Source organism: Ambystoma mexicanum, chromosome 7p (assembly GCF_040938575.1).
Source record: "Ambystoma mexicanum isolate Mex_15411 chromosome 7p, UKY_AmexF1_1, whole genome shotgun sequence".
Lineage (NCBI taxonomy): Eukaryota > Metazoa > Chordata > Amphibia > Caudata > Ambystomatidae > Ambystoma > Ambystoma mexicanum.
In genome coordinates, this window is record NC_090939.1 from 20111637 (window position 1) to 20131047 (window position 19411).

A 19411-nucleotide genomic window follows, 5' to 3' on the forward strand; every position below is an offset into this window, starting at 1 on the left:
CTCCATCCCTCCAAAGACCCACTTGGAGTCAGACTTGGCGCTTGTGGCACCAGACTCACTCATTCCCATAGGATAACATTGGGGATTGGACTTGTAGTGCTTTGATGGGGACAAGATGGATGCCCCCACATATTTTGGTTCCCAGAACTGCATGTGCAGTCTAGTCTTTTGGGTGTGGTTCAGCCCAGACACACCTGGGATACCCAGAGACTATTTAAGCCACGCCCAGGCTGAGAAACATGCTTTGTGTTTTCTGCACCTGCAGCGTGACACTCACTGTGTTCGGATCAGTCTCCAGTAGGCCTGCATCTTTCTTCTGCGCTCAGCTCCTGCAAGAACAAGAACACTGTTAGGAACAGCCTTACCTTGCAGCGCTTCTGCCCATCATTCATCGCTTCTTCTGTTCTGCGGGCATCTTCGGCGGTGTCATTCCCATCCCGGCATGCCGCTTCCTAATGAAAATGGAAAAGAACAGAAAAAAGGCATTAGTAAGCATTCAGCAAATCTTCGTTTATTTTTAAAGACTGTACGAGCTTCAAACGCTTACCTGAATCCCAGCCGTTCTGGGGGAACTCTGTCTCCGGAACTTCTCATCCATCTGCAAGAGGGAAAAGACACTCCAGGTTAGCGTGGAAACATCTAGAGGCGCCGCATACTGCGCTTACTCGCGCATCGCGCTCTCACTCACCTTCAGCTCTACTCATCTCAGCAGCATGTCCCCATCCCCGGATGCAGGCCATCATCTAAGGAAGGAAAGGAACAAAGTTAGAGAACTGTTCAAAAGACTCATTATACTTACCTGTTGGACTCTTGCCAGTGAAGTAACTAGGCAGCAACGAGCCTGCATCAATCAACGCGCCCCTGAGCTGAAAGCAGGACGGAGAGCACACTTTCCAAGAAAACAAGGTGAGCTGTGGATCAAAGGGAAGGGTTGGACCCCTGGGAAGAAGGGGTTCAAGCACACAGAGACAATAGGGAGTTAAACTCTACCAATCCTGTGTTTCAGGCCCAGTCTCCAGTCGAGTAGACTCCAGGGAAGGGTTCGAGATCGTAAGAGGTCAGAATAGGCTGAGTGACGTCCCCGTGGATACCAGGTGAGCGTTACCCCAGCTCAATCCAGATTACGAGACATTCATATTCTGCACAGCCATCCAGCTAGAAGAGGAGACGTTGGATGCCTACCACACCAGGCTCCGGAAGCTTGCAATCTTGTGCAAGTTCACGGCCATAGGGAAGGAGATGAGACGACAACTCATAAACTGAATCCAATCAGAAAAACTGAGGAGAACTGGGCCGCCAGAGGGAACTAGCACACGCCAGCGCAGCACACATGGGCACGACCCTCCAGAAACTACAGCCGGCCCTCACATTGGCCACCGTAGCCCAGATCACGAATCGCCAGCCTACGAGGGATGAGACCGGTGGAAACTACACGCACCCCAGATGGCAGCCCCGAACCCCGGGACCCATGGAATGTGGGTGGTGCGGAGGGCCTCGCCACGGAAGACGCAACTGCCCGGCTCAGGGTACAACATGCGGCGCATGTGGCAGGAAAAACCACTATGCCAAGGTATGCAGGTCGTCAGGCGTGCAACAGCAGACACCGCAAGCATCCCAGGACAGGAGTGGGCGAATGAAAAAGAAACAGGCCAGTGCCCGATGGATCGAAGCCACAAACTATTCCACAGAGGAAGAAGGTGATGACGCAGCACATGCCCAACAGGACTCCGCGAATGAGCAGTGGAAGAAAGGAAGGAAAGTTTACCTGCTGTCAGCCCTCAACTACGGAAACACCACGCCAAAGAAGATGAGAAGACGAAAATGCAAGGTAGCGATCCAGGGCCAAAATGTACTGATGACCATAGACACCGGGGCCTAGTAGGCAGGTTCCGAACCACCATCAGCCACGGAGAAAAGTCACTGCAATCGAAAATCTACGTGGTAAATGCGGGCATTGAATGCCTCCTGAGTGGAGATGCAGCAGAGGACCTAGGGCTGGTAAGCTTCATTTGCGAAGTGACCGACTCACAAGAAGTCGAGAACGTGTTAGAGAGATACCCAAACCTACTCAAGGGAATAGGATGCCTAAAGGGAAAATCGATCAGGCTACACATCGATGAGTCAGTTCAGTCGAGAGCAGTGCGACACAGAAGGACGCCGTTCCACATCCGCAGCCAAGTGGAAAAGGAGCTAAGGGCACTAGAGAAAGCGGTCATCATCGAGGAAGTGACGGGGCCCACGCCATGGGTCTCTACCATGGTTGTTACAAAAAAGCCAAAACAACCCGCAAAGGTCAGAATATGCATAGACATGCGGCTACGAACGCAGCAATCAAGCGGGAGCGCCATATCACCCTGACCCTGGATGAGATAGTGGCAGACCTCACCGGGTCCAAGATTTTCTCAAAGGTCGACCTGAATGCCGGTTATCACCAGCTGAAGCTACACCGGGACACCCGGTACATAACGACATTTTCAACTCACATTGGCCTACGCAGGTACACGCGACAGAGAAAGCATGGACGAAGGAGCCGAGGAACCGTGGAGCGAACCAGAACCGGGTGAGCAGGACAATGAAGGTGAGCAAACCGAGGTGACACAGGGGGCCATACCCAGGGGAGGAAGATATGGTTTACGAGCCACCACCCGGCCTCCAGCCAGACTCAGAGACTATGAGTGGTAGAAAACCCCCACAAGTGACTTAATGAAAAGGGGCCAGCCCGTTGGCTGAAATATGTGTATTTGTTTATTGTTCAGTTATGATAAAGGAGAAATGTTATATCCGCCTTGCGTCCCGCTACGCCCAAATAAAGGCCCCGCCCCCACGCCACGGAGGCAGTTCCGGGGCAAGACAGCAACACAAAGGTGTCCGTGTCTTCACTGCTCCTGCCGGAGCTGCGCAGCGAGGCCCACCCATGCAGGCCTACTCCTGTTTCCCGCCGACGCCTCTGCCGGAATCAGGGTTCTAACACAAGGTAACAAAAAGTTTGGTATATAAGTTAATGAAATGCCGTTTTAGCCATGCATAATTATTTTTTATGTTAATAATGCAGATTGCTTTTAAAAAAAAAATGAATATAGGTTAGCTAAACACATAACTGCTAGCATGATTTTTTCCTTTCTATTTACTATTGTTCTACAGTTTTTGAATCTATGGTGGGGCTTAGAATGTGGGCGTGGCTAAACATCCGGTTTTGGCTTGAAAGGTGGCAACCCTAACGTTCCTGTCCTTCTTGTATTAAATAGCTGTCAGAAGGCCCTTGCATTATAAATGGTGCCCCCCAGCCACCGCAGTGTTGCGAAATTCCTAAGTGCGGGTGGGTGGGGACAGGGGGTGGAATAGGGTGACTCCAGGGGGGGGGGGGGGCGCGCATCCCACTCTTTCCTCAGGCAGCGCTCCCTGAATGTTCAGGGCGCGCCCTCTCATTAATAGCCACGGGGAGCCACGCCTCTCGCTAGCACCGCCTTTTCAGCATCTGATTGGGCGCTGCACCCATGCTCCGCCCTTTTGCAGCGCTCATTGGCTTTTCTGTGGCAACCGCTTCCGTGCTCGGTTACAGCCACGGAAAGCCACGCCTCTTGCTAGCACCGCCCTATCAGCATCTGATTGGTCGCTGCCCCCACGCTCCGCCCTTTTGCAGCGCTCATTGGCTCTTGTGTGGCAGCCACTTCCTTGCTCGGTTAGAGCACCGCCCACGCCCACGCCCCGGAAGAGCTCCACAGCTGCACCTGACACTGAACCGGACGTGACATCACAGATGGCCCTGGGCCTGTCAAGCGGCAGGTAGATTAGGAGGAAGCGGCCGGAGCAGGAGCTGCAGCACCGGGAGAGCGTGACAGCGCCTGTGCGGGGCAGGGAGCGGGCTACCACCCACGGGGCCGAAGGCAGGAGACGCCCGCGGGGGGCACCTCCCCCTCACCAGCCATCACTGGCTGCAGCAGCCCTCTGCTCCAGGGCCACGCCCCCTGCCCGGCACGCAGCGCCTCGAGGGCCAAGGTAGCGCCGGCCCCACTGGACACGCCAGGCGGTGTGAGCCCCCCAGCAGACACTGACCCCCCCCCCCCAGCTTCACTGCATATCTCCCCAAGCAGTGCTAGCCCCCCACCCCCAGCAGACACTGACCCCCAGCCTCACTGCATATCTCCCACAAGCAGTGCTAGCCCCCAGCAGACACTGACCCCCCAGCCTCACTGCATATCTCCCCCAAGCAGTGTTAGCCCCCCAGCAGACACTGACCCCCCAGACACTGACCCCAGCGCTTCACTGCATATCTCCCCCAAGCAGTGCTACCCCCCACCCCCAGCAGACACTGACCCCCCCAAGCCTTACTGCATATCTTCCCCAAGCAGTGATAGTCCCCCCAGCTTCACTGCATATCTCCCCCAAGCAGTGCTAGCCCCCCACCCCCAGCAGACACTGACCCCCAGCCTCACTGCATATCTCCCACAAGCAGTGCTAGCCCCCAGCAGACACTGACCCCCCAGCCTCACTGCATATCTCCCCCAAGCAGTGTTAGCCCCCCAGCAGACACTGACCCCCCAGACACTGACCCCAGCGCTTCACTGCATATCTCCCCCAAGCAGTGCTACCCCCCACCCCCAGCAGACACTGACCCCCCCCAAGCCTTACTGCATATCTTCCCCAAGCAGTGATAGTCCCCCAGCTTCACTGCATATCTCCCCCAAGCAGTGCTAGCCCCCCACCCCCAGCAGACACTGACCCCCCAAGCCTCAGTACATATCTATCCCAAGCAGTGATAGCCCCCCTCCCAGAAGACAGACCCCCTCTGCTACCCCAGCCTCACTCCATATCTCCCCCAAGCAGTGACATCCTTTGCTACAACATCCCCACTGGAAATACCGCCACCAGGCAGAGACCACTACTGCAGCCCCACTGGAAATATCAGGCAGTGGCAGCCCCCCAGCAGAAGCAGGCGTCCCATTCGCTTCCACAGCCCTACTGGAAATACTGACCTTCGCAGTCAGTGACAGCCATTGGTACCACAGTCCCCCAGCAGACGGAGACCCTAACCCCACCCCTTAACCCCCTGGAAATAACTCCCCAAGCAGCACAGGACATCCTTACCTCCACGGCCTTCCCTCAACCCCCTCGCTCCCCCACTACTAAAGCTCCACCGGAAATACATCCCACAAGCGGCGGCAGACCTTGCTACTGCAGCCACACTGGAAGATTGTCCTCACCAGCCTGTGACGACCCGTGTGACCACTGTCGCCGCGAGACTAAAACCTCTACCTTCTTCCACAGCCCACCCAACCCCCACCGAAACGGACCAGGCCTTGCTTCCCAAAATTCCCCCTGCCACAGAAAACCAAGTCCTTACTACCACAAAACTTACAGACTTTCCTCTGTAGTGGAAGACACTGGCACCACAGCCACCTCCCCAGCAAAGACAGACCTCCCCCCTTCAGTGACGGGTCTGCCCTCCAAAGGCTCCTGTCCAACAGTCAAACCTTCCCCCTACTGTGCCAGCCCTCAAATACCATAGCAGTAAGCTTTGCAGACGCTTCCCTGCTCCTGTCCGCTTTGCTACAGCGACAGCACCCAAACACCAGAGGCGCCCCAACCAGACTCACTCGACGCCCAGCAAAACCAAGAGACTCATTTTGGGCCCATGCAAGTGTTTTAATCCTGTCTCATATATTGACAGCCACCCCCCCCCCCCCGCACGTGCTCCTCTCCATAGATCGACAGGTACTACCTGCCACACTTGCTCCTCTTCAAGTTCCCAAGCAGACACTTGCCGTCTGTCTCCACCCAAACTCCTCCCTGTCTATTACCTAATCAACTGATTTTTAAAAACATGTTTTAACCACAGGGGTCCATACCTCCCCTTTCCACCTTCAAACAGTAACCCCCAACTCTGATAATCTCACTCCATCGCGCACCTTTGTTCCCTTTCCTACAAATACTGATCTTAAAACGTCCCCAAATACTGGTTGCCCTCTTGGACACCGGTCCTGTACAGATTGGAGGGGGGCAGACGTACTCGTATAGCCTGTTCCTCTAATTCACTCTTTGCTTTCCATCTAAACACAGCAGCCCACCCTAAACTCAAATAACACAAGGCCCAGCAGCCCACCCTAAACTCAAATAACACAAGGCCCAAACGTCCACCATATGCCCAGCCCCTCATCAATCCCGAGATCAACTTACCAATAGTTTGCTTTTTCACCCCGACCTCTTCCGTGCTCTGCCCCAAGTGTCCTTTTCCCAAACTATCCATGTCACGCAGATGTTAGTTGCTGTTGCGCCCCCATGGAAACTGCAGAGGAAGAGGAGCCCCCCGCAGCTGCCTACACCATGGAGAACAAACCCATTGTAACATGTGAGTACCAGCCTTGACTGATTTAATTGCATGCCTCTTGAGTAGCTACTGAAACTGTGTAGCTGCTGTTTCACCACAGCAGGGGAAGTCCGATCTGTTAGTTTTTGGTGGGCGCGGACCCATTAAAGTCTATTTATTTGCATTTTTAAAGTGCACAACGGCCCTTGGGCATCGTGGCGCTATTACCGGATACTTGCTTAGACGAACAGTTGATGTACAGTTCATATACAGTTTATAGCAATTTGCTATAGGTTTGCAGATTGTCTTCTTATTCAAACAAAGGGGACAGTACATTTTTGGGAGGGTGCATGTGTGGGGTAGTGGAAGAGTTTTCAGAGCCTTGCACAATACTGTGCGTGAGATCTAATTTCTGAGTGCTGGTGGTAGTGCATTCTAGTTTCTTGGTGCTAGGACTGCAAAGTTTGCGCCTCCTGCTTTGCCTCTTTTAAAGGTTGGGACTGCGAGATGGTTGCAGTGTTGGGTTCGCTTGGGTCTTTCTGGTGTGGTAAATGGTTTCTGAGAGGTAGGGAGGTGCTGTTTGCTAAGCACGCATGTGTGATAGAGAGGGCTTTAAAGGAGATGCACTCTTTATCTGGGAGCCAATGGCTGTCTGTTAAGATGGATTTCTGGACTCTGACCTGGAGGGGCAGAGGTTCAGAATGCCAAACTATTTTCTTGGAACAGGGTAACCTCTGGACAAGCCAGACCAATCAGGGTAACTATGGCAGGCGGTCAAGACTCAGTCACCCTCCCTCCTCCTGAGACTTAAAGACCTCAATGAGCACACAAAGCAAGGACGCTTACAAATTACTCCAGGCAGGTGTTGTATTAAAAATATAGACACATTTATTACAAGGCCTTTGTAACATCGACCATAGCAAAGAATCACAATAATACTAAAGTAAACCAACACATCACAATCAATACTATATATATATATATATCTCTATCTCCGAGGGGTCTAAGGAGTTATGAGCACGTAATATGTAAACCACCTAGATGGGGAGGAAAACGGGCAGTGCAAGTAATCATTAGACCCAGTTCGACATCAGAAATACACCTAACTAGGAGGAAGTCCGAGCCCTACGAAGAGAGGAGCGTAATGCTCAAAAGTACCTGCACACGCTGGTGCCAATGGATAAAGTAGGGTCTCTTCAAGGGTCTCAGGCACTTCAGGAAGGTGAATGAAGCGATGAAGAACCAGTCCCCAAGACTCAAGCAAGGTCTCCACTTATGGGCAGAGGCAGGGTGAGAGTGCGGGATAGTCGCTATTTCGCAACAGCGGTAGAAAAGAAACAGGCTCCTGCGCGAGGGGGCCACCAGTTGGGTTATGGACTACTCACCGGTCCCCGACGCAGGCAGGCCCAGACTTCTCTAGTTCAGTTCACGTTGCTGGCAGGCTCAGCTGCGATGATCAGGACGTCTCGACACTGTGTAGATTCCGTGTAGCAGGATGCAGGGTCGATGGTGTCCCAAATGCAGCGAACGTGCACAGGTTGTTACCACAGCAGGTCAACCTGGCAACCGCGTTTACTCTGGTCCGGGCGCACTCGTCTCACTTCAGACCTGGGAATGCCAAGTGTACGAAATTCGGTGTGAGGGTGCCGTGGACGTAGAGCAAGCAGTAGACCAAGTTGCGAGTGCTTCCCCGAAACGGCGGCAGTGACAGAGCAAAACATCCTGCGTAAGCTGGACAGCCCACTGGTTGGCCCAGGGACACTTCCGAAGAGGCTTACTTGCAGGGTTTGATGAATGTGCCGGGAATAGTTGATCCCACTATTCCAATGGGTCGAATCGCCTTCGCAGACCTTCTAGGACGATCAGATGCAGAGGGGTCTCGCAGGACGACAGTGGCTCAGGGTGCCAAACCTTCAGGGGGTCACCAGCGGTTCCTCGACTCGGCTTCTTGTTGCAGGATACTTGGCTCCTTATCCCTTGTTCGGTGTGAACTCAGGAGATCGACATGGTAGTGGTGTTTTCAGCCTCCTATTATCCAAAGTTCCCTTCGCACCAAAACTGAGAGGACCCCAGTGGGAGATCTGCTCACAAACACTCACACCATACTGTGGACCTATCACGGACCACGGTGGTCCCAGGCATTCAGGACACTCCAGACTCTCTGGCACCCAGGATGTGTATTGGGAACAGACATCCCAGTCCGCATCCTGGAGGCACACACACCAGGCATGCAGAAGCCCGCGGAAGCATTGGGTTTCGCTGGAAAGGGCATGACCAAATAAGGACTGACCGGGTCGACTCGACCTGGGGAAGGTGAAGGGGCAAGATGTTATGTTAATGTTAAAGGATATTTGTACCGCGCACTATAACCACCGGAGTGGTCCCCTGGCAGCTCTGGAAAAGGGAGGAGGGGGGTGGGTTAGTGGGAATAAGCTGGAAAAGTGCAAGAGATCAGTGATGTGCTGTTGGCAGCCTCAGCCAGGTGGGTCCGTTGGCTTGGCTTGCAGTGTTTTACGGTCAGCAGTCGTGTGCTGTTGCGCAATTCCATGTGTGGCCTGCTCTGCCTCTGCAGTGCTGTGAAGTCTGTGCGGATTGCTGCTTCCCAGGCCTGTGGTTGTGTTTGGCCAGAGTTTGATAGGTGTATGCAGAGGGATGAAATTGTTAGTAGGTTGGTTAGTTGGCATTGCTGTCCTTCCAATTATGGGATTCCATCTAGGTGCGGTACATGCTGACATTCACATTTCTATCTAGATGCGATGTTGCCAAAGGACCTTGTCTGTCTGCACAGTAAGGAGGTAGAACTCCTTGTTTGGGACTGTGTGCTGGTGGTACTACACTCCCTGGGACTGCTGTGCTGGCTACACTCCTTGTTGGGGAGAGTCTGTCTGCACACAGTAAGGAGGCAGAAGAGTGAGAACTCCTTGTTTGGGACTGTTGTGCTGGTGGTGCTACACTCCCTAGCGGGGAGAGTCTGTCTGCACACAGTAAGGAGGCAGAAGAGTGGGACGGCTATGCTGGTGTCACTCCCTGGCGTTTCACTTTCCTCACGTGATTTTCTTCCTTCAACGTCCTCCTTTGCTTCCTCTTCTTACCTGCACCCTTGTACGCTCTCCTCTTCCCCTGGGGATTTGATGCATCTTTGGGGCACACTTCAAGTAACCTCCATACGTTGCCTCGCAGGGCACACAGCTCTGGCAAACGGGCAATGAGCAGAGCCAGGCCCTGGGACTGACTCCTCCAGCTCGTCCCCAAGTTCAACCCAGTGCCTCTTGAAAACACAAGCCTTGCCCAGAGCTCGCATTCTGGAGATGAAAGATGTGTGCCAGGCAGCCCTCCCCAGCGAGTGGCATCGCTTAATGCTGTGTGCTTTTGGGATTGTGCCTTGCCCAGAGCTCGCACTCTGGAGATGAGAGATGTGTGCCGGCCAGCCCTCTCCAGCGAGTGCCACCGCTTAATGCTGTGTGCTTTTGGGATTGTGCAGCATTTCTTTCTTTTGTGTGCCTTATTCCATAATGCAACAATGTTCTCTTTGTAATGGTATTTCCTCCTGACGTGTCAGCAACTTGGTTATCGGGTCCCTTTTGGTGGGTGGGGCTCCGGTAAACGGTCCTGGGCAGAGCGGCTGGATGTCCCGTGCCCGGGAGGCCGCCATTGGGTCCTCTTTCTCCCGTGGCAAATTGTGTTAAGTGTAATTGGCACTGATACTGATCCAACACAGTCTCTCAAAGGTACATGGAATCGCAGGGAAACACATGTCCACTTTTTTGAGGGTCCATCCGTAGCGCCGACACCCTCAGTGGGGGCACGGCTACACCAGCAGCTCACACACAACCCCCCTCCCCCCCCCCCCATAACCTACCCGCTACCCTCCTCCCTGTGAACCCCCACACCTTGCAGCCCCCAAATGAGAGGCATGACCAGTTGTCTGAGTGGAAGTAAAATTGTAGCAGCAAACTTTATTAACATACATAAAGTTAGGAGTTAACTGACAGGTGTTCTGTTTCGCCGCTACCCTCAGGATTCTGCGCTGAGGAACAGCAGCCTAACCCTCCCTGCCCAGTGCATTTTCCTTTTCAATTTTCGTTTCCCTTGTTTCATGTTCTCCTTTCTTAGGATCCTTCTAATACTTCTCCCTTCCGCTCTTCATGCTTCCCTCTCTTCCCCTTTTCCTTGGTCTCTTTCCGACCGCATTTTTGCACCCCCTGCAGGCCCCTCCTTCCCCTAAGCGCCCTCCTGTTCCCAAGAGCCTCCCCTACCATTTCTACCTACTCGCCCAGAGTCATTCCTTCCCCATATCCATGCTTGAAATGTCCTCCTCCCCCCAACCCCCCTGCTCCTCTTAGGCCACTACCACCAAGCTGCCAAGTCCCCCCTGCCCCCCCCCCCCTCAGGCATTACCCAGAGTTCTCCCTAAACGGTCCCTTGTAACTTCCTCAGTTCTCCTCCTAACCCCCCCCAGCTGACCCTTCGTTACCAGTTCCCCTCCCAACTTTTTCATCCTCCCAGTTCCCCTCCCAACTTTTTCATCCTCCTTTCTGACCCTGTTTGAACTAAAATTCTTTCATTCCTTCCCCCTCCCCTTGTTGTATTCGTTGTTACTCTCCTTTTTTCTTTTCCCATCGATGCACTTCCCTTTTTCCCCCACCCATGTTTGGAGTTGGTAGGTCTTCCAAGCCCCCTATCCCTCCCCTTTTATAGGGGCCTCCCCTCAGTCTAATACTCCTGGGCGCCGTTCATTCTAAGCTGATGGCTGTGCATTTCCCCTTGTGGTATCCGCCAGTACTTTCTAAAGGGAACACCATGTAACATCCGCTGGGCGTGTCCAACCGACACCTATTCATGCGACCGGTGCCTCCGCCATGACTCACTGTGGGCAACCGGCAGCAGTGAGTTCCCCCTCAGGCACCTGGTCGACCGTGCTACTCAAGATCCCCGCTATAGACCAAACACAGTTGTTCTACCCTCATTCATTCCATTTGCAACACACACTGGCCCTCCGGACTTCATCGGTGGTGTGATGATTTGTGCTGGGGATCGCCTTCCCCGAACGACACCCATGCGTGACGGCGTTCCTTGCAGGTTGCCGCTCCACTAGTTTGTACTCCCTTGCAGGAGGGCCAACTGTCCCGACAGCGGCGTGTTGGAAAAAGGTCTTCCCTTGACCGTTTGTTTCCTATGTAGGAAGCCCCCCCTCTGCCGGGGGGGGGGTGTTGGGCCTTCTCGGCCGTTGTGATCCCTACGCAAGAGCCCTCAATTGTAAGCATTTAGCTTATTTATTTTGATTTATTTAATTCAGTGCTGGCTTACTGATTTGTATTTCATTTTCTGTGCGCTGACTACTGCCCCTTCCTATAGTCCCCATCCCCCCCTTGACGTGCCTGCCAGAGCACGCCTCCCCTACAAGACGGAGAGGGGGATCTGGCCTGCGCACCCTACCCTCACCATAGCTTGCCCCACGTTATTACCCCTAACTTTCCAAAGACCGGACCGGAAATTGCGCCTGTGACACTCCGTATCGTTACCCTTCCAGAAAGGGCGTGTTACCCCTGTGCCCATAACCTGAAATGCTCTGTTATTCAGAACTACGCATGCAAGAACATTTGCTGTTTGGCGCTTTTCCGCTACCCTGGGCATCTGCAGGCGTCCAAATGGGCGTGCCGAGCTGTCCTGGTCATCTCTTAAACCATACCTACCCCAAATGTGTGTTCCACCAAATTCACTTTTCAAATTAGTGTCAACCTCCTTGCATAGTTGTGATTGCTGTTGATGTGAAAATGTGTTCCGTATAATCACTGGTGACCCCTTCAAGAGAGATAAACCTTTATATTGTTACCAAGGCAGGACAGCTCCTGGCCACTTACATCATTTGGTTGAGCGTTAACCCGCCTGTTTGACTGCTTCATTCTATTGTAGGCCAAAGTCCGCCCCCCGTCTGCCAATGACTCCTCCACCCTCTTGTGCTCCCATCTCAAACTGGGATCACTCTCCATCTTCTCCTGAACTTTAGGTCGTTCAGCAGCCAAATCCTGCCTCCCCACTTCCTGTGCTCCTCCCACGCAATTCCCGTAGTGGTATAAAGCTGGCCCCTGTTCAGGGTCTTTCTCCACTATTATCCATGCCATTATTCCGAATGCCGTCAGCCAGTTCTGCAGGTTTTCCTCTGGCCTCACCCTCTTCTTGGCCTTTTCCCTGCTCTTGTCCCCAGTCGTTTGCAAGCTGTCCCACCCTCTGTACACGTTATCCAATAAACCGCCACCCGAGCTGCCGCCCACTGTTGGTGGTGGCCCGACCCATTTTCAGATTTTTTCCTCACCCGTCTCCTTGGTCTTAGCGGTCGGGGAACCCGCCTGGTTACCCCGATCCCATGTGGGAGAAGCTGAGCTGGAGTGGGTGGAGGAGGGGGCTCCAGCCTGGGGGTTGCTTGCTTTTCCCGCCACCTGGCTGCGACCCCCCCCCCCTCCCCTCTCCCCCCCACCCTGGCCACCGCTTTTTCCCATCCTTCGGCCCTGGCCAGTACTACAAATCTGACCCAGCCTTCCGCGTCCATTGGCTGTCCCCAAGGTGGCGAAAAGGCTGTCTCCACTTTTGCTGTCCCTTCTTCCAGTTGCTCTTCTGCCACCACTTCGGGTCTGAGCTTTGTGATTGAGCCATTGCAATCTTCTTTCCTCTCTAAAAGCCACTATTCCTGCCTTGCTGGTTCGACCGTCCGGCGTACTCTGGGGGATGAAAGAAATCATGGTGAGCACGCAAGATGCCGCCGAGTGCTCCCCCCCCCCCCCGACCCTCCCCTTGGCCCGAGGGCTTCGACCTTCCTACCCTTGATGGGCAGCTTTCCAGACCTTCTGGCCCCCCATGTACGCCCCCACCCCCCCAACACTGACCCCCTATTCAGCCCCCCGCCATGGCTTTTGCCTGATGAGGAAACCTGCTTGCTACCGTAACCGTTATAGCGCCCTAATGGTTCGCTGGTGCCCAGAGGTTCCCAAGGTCAGGGCCGTAGGTTGCGCCTGTGTTGCTCCTTGTTGTTTTGCTTCCCTGTTGGCCCTCCACTCGTAACCTAAACTGTTCCCTGATTAGATGCTAAGCAGGATAGGCCTCACTGATGCCCTTTCCCCCTCTTCACAAATCTCCTAGGGGCATTCCCGAGTCTAATAGGTGGGTGTCGGCTGTCCGTTCTGGAATGGTAACTTCCCTTAATCTGCCATCATTCCTATGTTTGGACTGTTGTTGCTGCAGGTATCCCCTCCTCCCCCCTGCACCCTGTTTTCCTGCCACTTCCATGGAACCTCCTCCTGGCCGAGTCATCCATAGCGCCCCCATATGCCCCATGCCTGTTATGCTGCAGCACACCCTCCTCTAAACGACAGTGTGCCAATTAACGTCTGCGTACCCCGTTCCCATAAAGTGGAGCGTGCCTCCCGTGAGCCCATCGCCCATCTTCCATCTCCCCCACCCCCCACCGTGTTTGCCACCATTCTAACCAGGCAATGCATTAGACAGGATCCCAAAACCTATTGCCTGCATCGCCCGCGGGTCCAGATCACGAGCCATCGTGCCACCCATCACGCTGCCCGTGGTACTTTTCCTTTCCTGACTGTAAACCTGCTGTGTTTTAGTTGTAAATGGAACCCCCGGAACGCACTGGCCGCCGTTATCCCAGTTCAAAGCACCAATATTCTAATTCCAGCCTTGGAGGCCCTCCCGCGCACTGCCCAGGGCTCAACCTATACAAAATGTGAACATACTATCGTCCAATTACGACGTTTCACCCCCTTCCCTGTGCTGCATCGTCGTTTACACCACCCTACCCTCATCAGGGATGACCCCCAAAACCCGTGCAACAGCACCACAAAATGGCAACCACTTGTGTAGAGGCGTGTTAGAACATTCCATAACCAATCACATATGCACAGTAATTCGCCCTCCAGCTGTTGTGGTCGACCCCCTTGAGTGCCCACTCTGCCCCTGCATTCTACGAACACTCCTGTGTCCCTTGCCAGCTTCGTGATGGCAGGCCTGCTTATTTTGTTATAGCTGAAACCCCCTCCCTGCACTGCCCGCCGTTTGCACCGTATTTAAAACTCCAATACATCGAAGTGGGCTCCAAGTGGCTGTTGGGCTGCCCGGACTTATTCCTCCACTCCAACAACCCGTGGAACTGCTCTGCGACTGTTTCTCGTCCTGCTTACACGCGCCGTGCGCAAGAGGAAGGACCACTGCAAGCGAAACGTTGTATTGGCCAGACCTACAATCACTCTCTGCCTGACTCCGCCTATCTGCCCGCCCCTGCAGCCTCTACTCCTCCATATAGCCCTCGCGCACGCGCATCGCGCGTGCGCATCGAAGTGGGCTCCAAGTGGCTGTTGGGCTGCCCGGACTTATTCCTCCACTTCAACAACCCGTGGAACTGCTCTGCGACTGTTTCTCGTCCTGCTTACACGCTCCGTGCGCAAGAGGAAGGACCACTGCAAGCGAAACGTTGTATTGGCCAGACCTACAAGTAAATGAATATTGACTAACACTTTTCATAAACGTGCTAGAGTGTCTTTTGCCACAAGCGCCGGTGCGGCTTTTCTGCAGCCATTCCTCTGTTTCACCTATTAGGAACATTTTCCTGCCCCACTTCCTAACGGTCTGTTTTGTCCTTTCTTTGTGTCCCTGTTACTGCAGTCACTCTCTGCCTGACTCCGCCTATCTGCCCGCCCCTGCAGCCTCTACTCCTCCACTCCTCCATATAGCCCTCGCGCACGCGCATCGCGCGTGCGCATCGAAGTGGGCTCCAAGTGGCTGTTGGGCTGTTAGGCAGTGAGGCTGGGAGCCTGGACAAAAGTGAGGACAGGTATTACATCACATATAATTTTTTACTTTGTATGTGTGGGTTCAATGGTTTCAAGTCTCCGTAGTGGGCGCCCCCTGGAATCGTCTCCCTGCAAAAACCCTAAAAAAAAAAAATTCAAAAAAATGTTCATGTCTAAAGACCCTGTAAAAAATACCGTAACGGTACTAAATAAGGGTGCGGAAGTACCAGCATTTTGGGCACCAACAAGTGATCATGATTTACTAAAACATGAGATGGCTTCTTCCTATGCACGTGCCCAACCCTTACCAATGGGGGCAACTACCTCTTTGACACCTGAGCTTGTACCATCTTGTAGTGGCCCAAATCTCAAAGCCCCTCGCAAAAGCTTTATGAGTATGCGGATGGACACCGGCTCTGTCCAAACAGAATCAACAACTGATGACATGCCCTTATCCCCCTCGGACACTTCCATATTGGCGCCGGTGGTGCTCGCTGCTCTGGAAAAACGTGTCAGATTATCCCTTGGGCCGTCTACCCCAGTTACCCACACGGGCTATGAAAGGGCTGATGTCCACATACACTGTAATGACGAGCTACACATGGAGAATTTCAATATCTCCACAGCATCAGCAGCCAATGCACCTGAGACCTCCAACTCTCCGATAGCCAGCGCATGGCCAATGCCCCCTACCCAGCTTTCGCCTGACATCAATAAATGTGATACCAATATAGGGCACCTCCCCTCTAAAAAAGATATAAATCATCCGCTGGGCTTTGACATGCTGGAACCTTCAGGGGATATGCAATCTCTTGAAGCATCCTACCCGATCTTAACAAGGATACTTAACCTGTTAGATCGTGGCCACGAATACACACATTACGAATTGAGGGACTGCAAATCAACACTCACAGATATTCTAACGAAAATCAATAAACTAGAGGGCTTCATATTTGCAGATTCACTTAGACAGGGGGTGGCCCATCAAGAAATGATGCCCCGAAAAATCTCCCTCACAACATCAGTGACTACTCAAACAGATGACTTAGATCCCCCTGACAAAGAACTTCACACTGTGAAACCCTCCTTAGTTAACTACGCATTCCCGCAATCATTTGCTCAAACGTTGACTGCCCCCAAACCCGACAACACTTGCAAAATCCTCACCCACGCCCAACTATGTAGAGAGGTGGCAGCACAGGCAGAAAAACTAGATCAGCTGCTATTCTTCCTCCAACCTAGCCAAGAAGCAGCAAATGTGGGGCATTCTTCGTCCACGATTGAGACAGGGCAAGGGCTTTATCCGGATAGCCCCTCAGCATTAATCCAACTATTTGCTATTACCTCTCAGTCTGATCCGTCACTTGAGAATCCTCCAATCGTGCTTGAAAATATGCCAACTGCAGATGAGGAATCCTCTCCGCCCCAGGCTAAACACTCCTTTGCATCAAGAAAGGAAAAAAGACTATTTTTCCGTGCTTTAAAAAGGAAAGCAGATCGGCTAAAACTGTCTAAACCTGTACATGATGAACCGATCCCCCAAGTTAAAGCAAATGGAAAAAAGAAAGGCAAAAATGAAAGTAAAACTGTGGAAAAGGATATATCCAAACCTCCATTATTGAAAAATGCTGTAAATGACTTGAATTCGGATGCAACAACTCCTAATAAAAACCTAAAAAAATGTCCCTTACAGCCGCCATATTCCCCTAATGAGGGACCCGGCCTTGTTTTGGCCCAGTCCCAATTACCAAACTTTTTCAAAATCATCGAAAATAAAACCACACAGAAAAGTAGGGCTGATGCTCCTCCACCCAGTAACAACGTTACGGAATGTGACTTATACACGGCTACTGGCACAAGTGAACCAGTCATGGAACGGCAACAGCCCATGCATCCTGGCAATGTCCGGGAGAGCTTGAGCAGACCTTCCATCACTCAGGACACGAAGGGAGAAGCCCAGCAACAAAACCAGCAGGAAGCATCTCCAGGCCAGTCTAGGGACCTTGTTTTGCAAACGGGAGAATTACCAAAACAGTCCACCACTATTATAGGATGGGAGATTATATCATTCAAAAATGGTATAAAGCGACTTAATCGCTCAGCCCTGATGCAAGCATTCAATCGCATTCCGGGGCTCCGCACCTTGCACACGACCGATATCGAATGGATAACACTGCCACCAATTCAAAATCATCGTATGGTGTGCAAGGTCCAAACAGCGATTATCACCAACCTATTATTGCAATATACAGAGGAGTTTCGTTTTATTGGACTAATGCTCTACCCGTTTGACTCAATTGACGATGCTATATCTTTTAATGAAATGCCCCTTCCCCCTCCTCCCATTCCACCGCCGAAGTTGATTATCAGTGACTTGCCCAGAATGGAAGGCACAGATGTAATTGCGCAACTGGTAAATTTATCTAATACCAGTAAAGATTGGTCCTGGCTGACCGCCTTACAAAATATCCGAAACCCAGCCATGAATAACATACCTCATTAAGTAACCTGTTCCCCTATCTATTCTCTCTTGGAATTCATATGGCTTTACCAACTTAAAGGCATGGTTTTGTAATCCTCGTGTGAAAATCGCCTTTGACATCATGTTATGCCAGGAAACCATGTGTACTCACGAACTTATATTGCCTGGCTACACTGTTTTTCAATTAAAAGCCAAACGTGGCGCAGGTGGACGACCACATGGAGGCCTGGCTATATGCATAACCACCAACTTAGATGTCATGGTCTTAGATGTACTCAATGCAAAAGCAATAATGGCTGTACTAATCATGTTTAAAGGCTCTCACTCAAACCCTCTCCTGCTGATAACTTTATATCATAATCCAGTACTGCTTACTCTAAGAGATGTGTTTAATGAGTTTGACAAGTTACTTGATGACATCCTCACCCTACATCCAACCTGCGATATTGTACTGGGAGGGGACTTCAACGCCTACTGCATGAACTTCAGCTCTAAATCTGCAGATTTGCAGGGTACGCATCCAACATGGCAGCGAGGCAAGTTATGGCAAGAATACCTAAAATCTTGGGAACTTGATATTGTCCCCTTCTGCACTCAGGGCGATTTCCACACATGGAGAAGAGCAGACAAAGCGACTTGTATTGATTACTTTGCCACTTCCCGAGGTTTACACTCCGCCAATGCTACAATTCATGAACCTGGGTATGGGGACCACTGCATTATCCATTTGAAGATTCAAATGGATATAGTGCATTTACCTATTGATCATCAGCAAGGGTTTATAGAAGGGGATCGGCCTGGCCTGTCTCTCCGATGGGCCACGAAACTTTGTGACAGGGCTAACGAAATGATCTCTGCACGTCTGAATCTTGCTTGTAACATCGGGGAAAATTGGAAGTTGCCTACTCAAGGGAGGGTGGATTTATTTAAAATAACATCGGACGTTTTACAGTCCTTACGGGCATGTGCCCTTCGGGATAACTCAAGGTCAACCGCTGACCCTTCTGGCTTCATTCGTGAGGCTAGAAGAGTTATGCGGCTAGCACTGCGACAGATCGCGAGAGTGGCTTCCTCATGGTCTGAGTACTTGATAGAAAAAAAACGCATAGTGAACAGATATCGGAACAAGTGCAGAGATCACAAACGTTTTCTTCACAATCAGGACAATCAGAAAATGTTCAGTACATTATGCCATAGGGATAGACGATCCACTTGGGCTTTACTGAGGGTGGGAACCTCAGCCCTCATGGTTGATCAATCCCTATCGATTTCTCCACAGGTTTGGCGAGCCTACTTTGAAGAAAAATTTGCTCTCCCTCTGCCTTTTGTAGAGATCAAATACAAATGGTCGTGCTTAGCACATCCTTCTTTTCTTCCATGGGACACCACCGCCATTGCAGCAACGATAAGTACGCTTAAATTTTCAAAAGCTGCAGGCCATGACGGGATTCCAGCTTGTGTCTTAAAACGCGATCCTGACATGTGGGCTGAAATACTGAAGACCCTCTTTTATAATATGTTGACATCTCTAGAGACTCCCCAGTCTTGGTTAGCCTCCATTATTGTTCCAATATATAAAAAAGGAGCAAGATCTCAGCCTTCCAACTTCCGACCGATAGCTCTAATTGATACCGCTGCTAAAGTGTTTGCGATCCTGCTTTTAAGGGAACTCGAGACGGTTATCAGTGATCTCAAGATTCTTTCCAAGTACCAAATTGGATTTCGAGCAAGAATGGGTACCCCATTAAATGCTACAATCATGGCCCATCTTTTAGCTAAGCAAAAGATTAAGGACTCTGGCCCACTATACATGGCATCTATAGATCT

General features: G+C 51.9%; 1 protein-coding gene across 1 annotated transcript in view; it reads left to right on the forward strand.

The window, feature by feature from the left end:
* The first annotated feature begins 3743 nt into the window (after nt 1–3743).
* TRAPPC10 (trafficking protein particle complex subunit 10) overlaps nt 3744–19411 on the forward strand; it is a 1566314-nt gene continuing 1550646 nt past the window's right edge. The window contains exon 1 of the mRNA XM_069635677.1: nt 3744–6346. Coding sequence (XP_069491778.1) covers nt 6277–6346 — 70 coding nt within the window. The 5' untranslated portion in view covers nt 3744–6276. The remainder of the gene's footprint in view (nt 6347–19411) is intronic.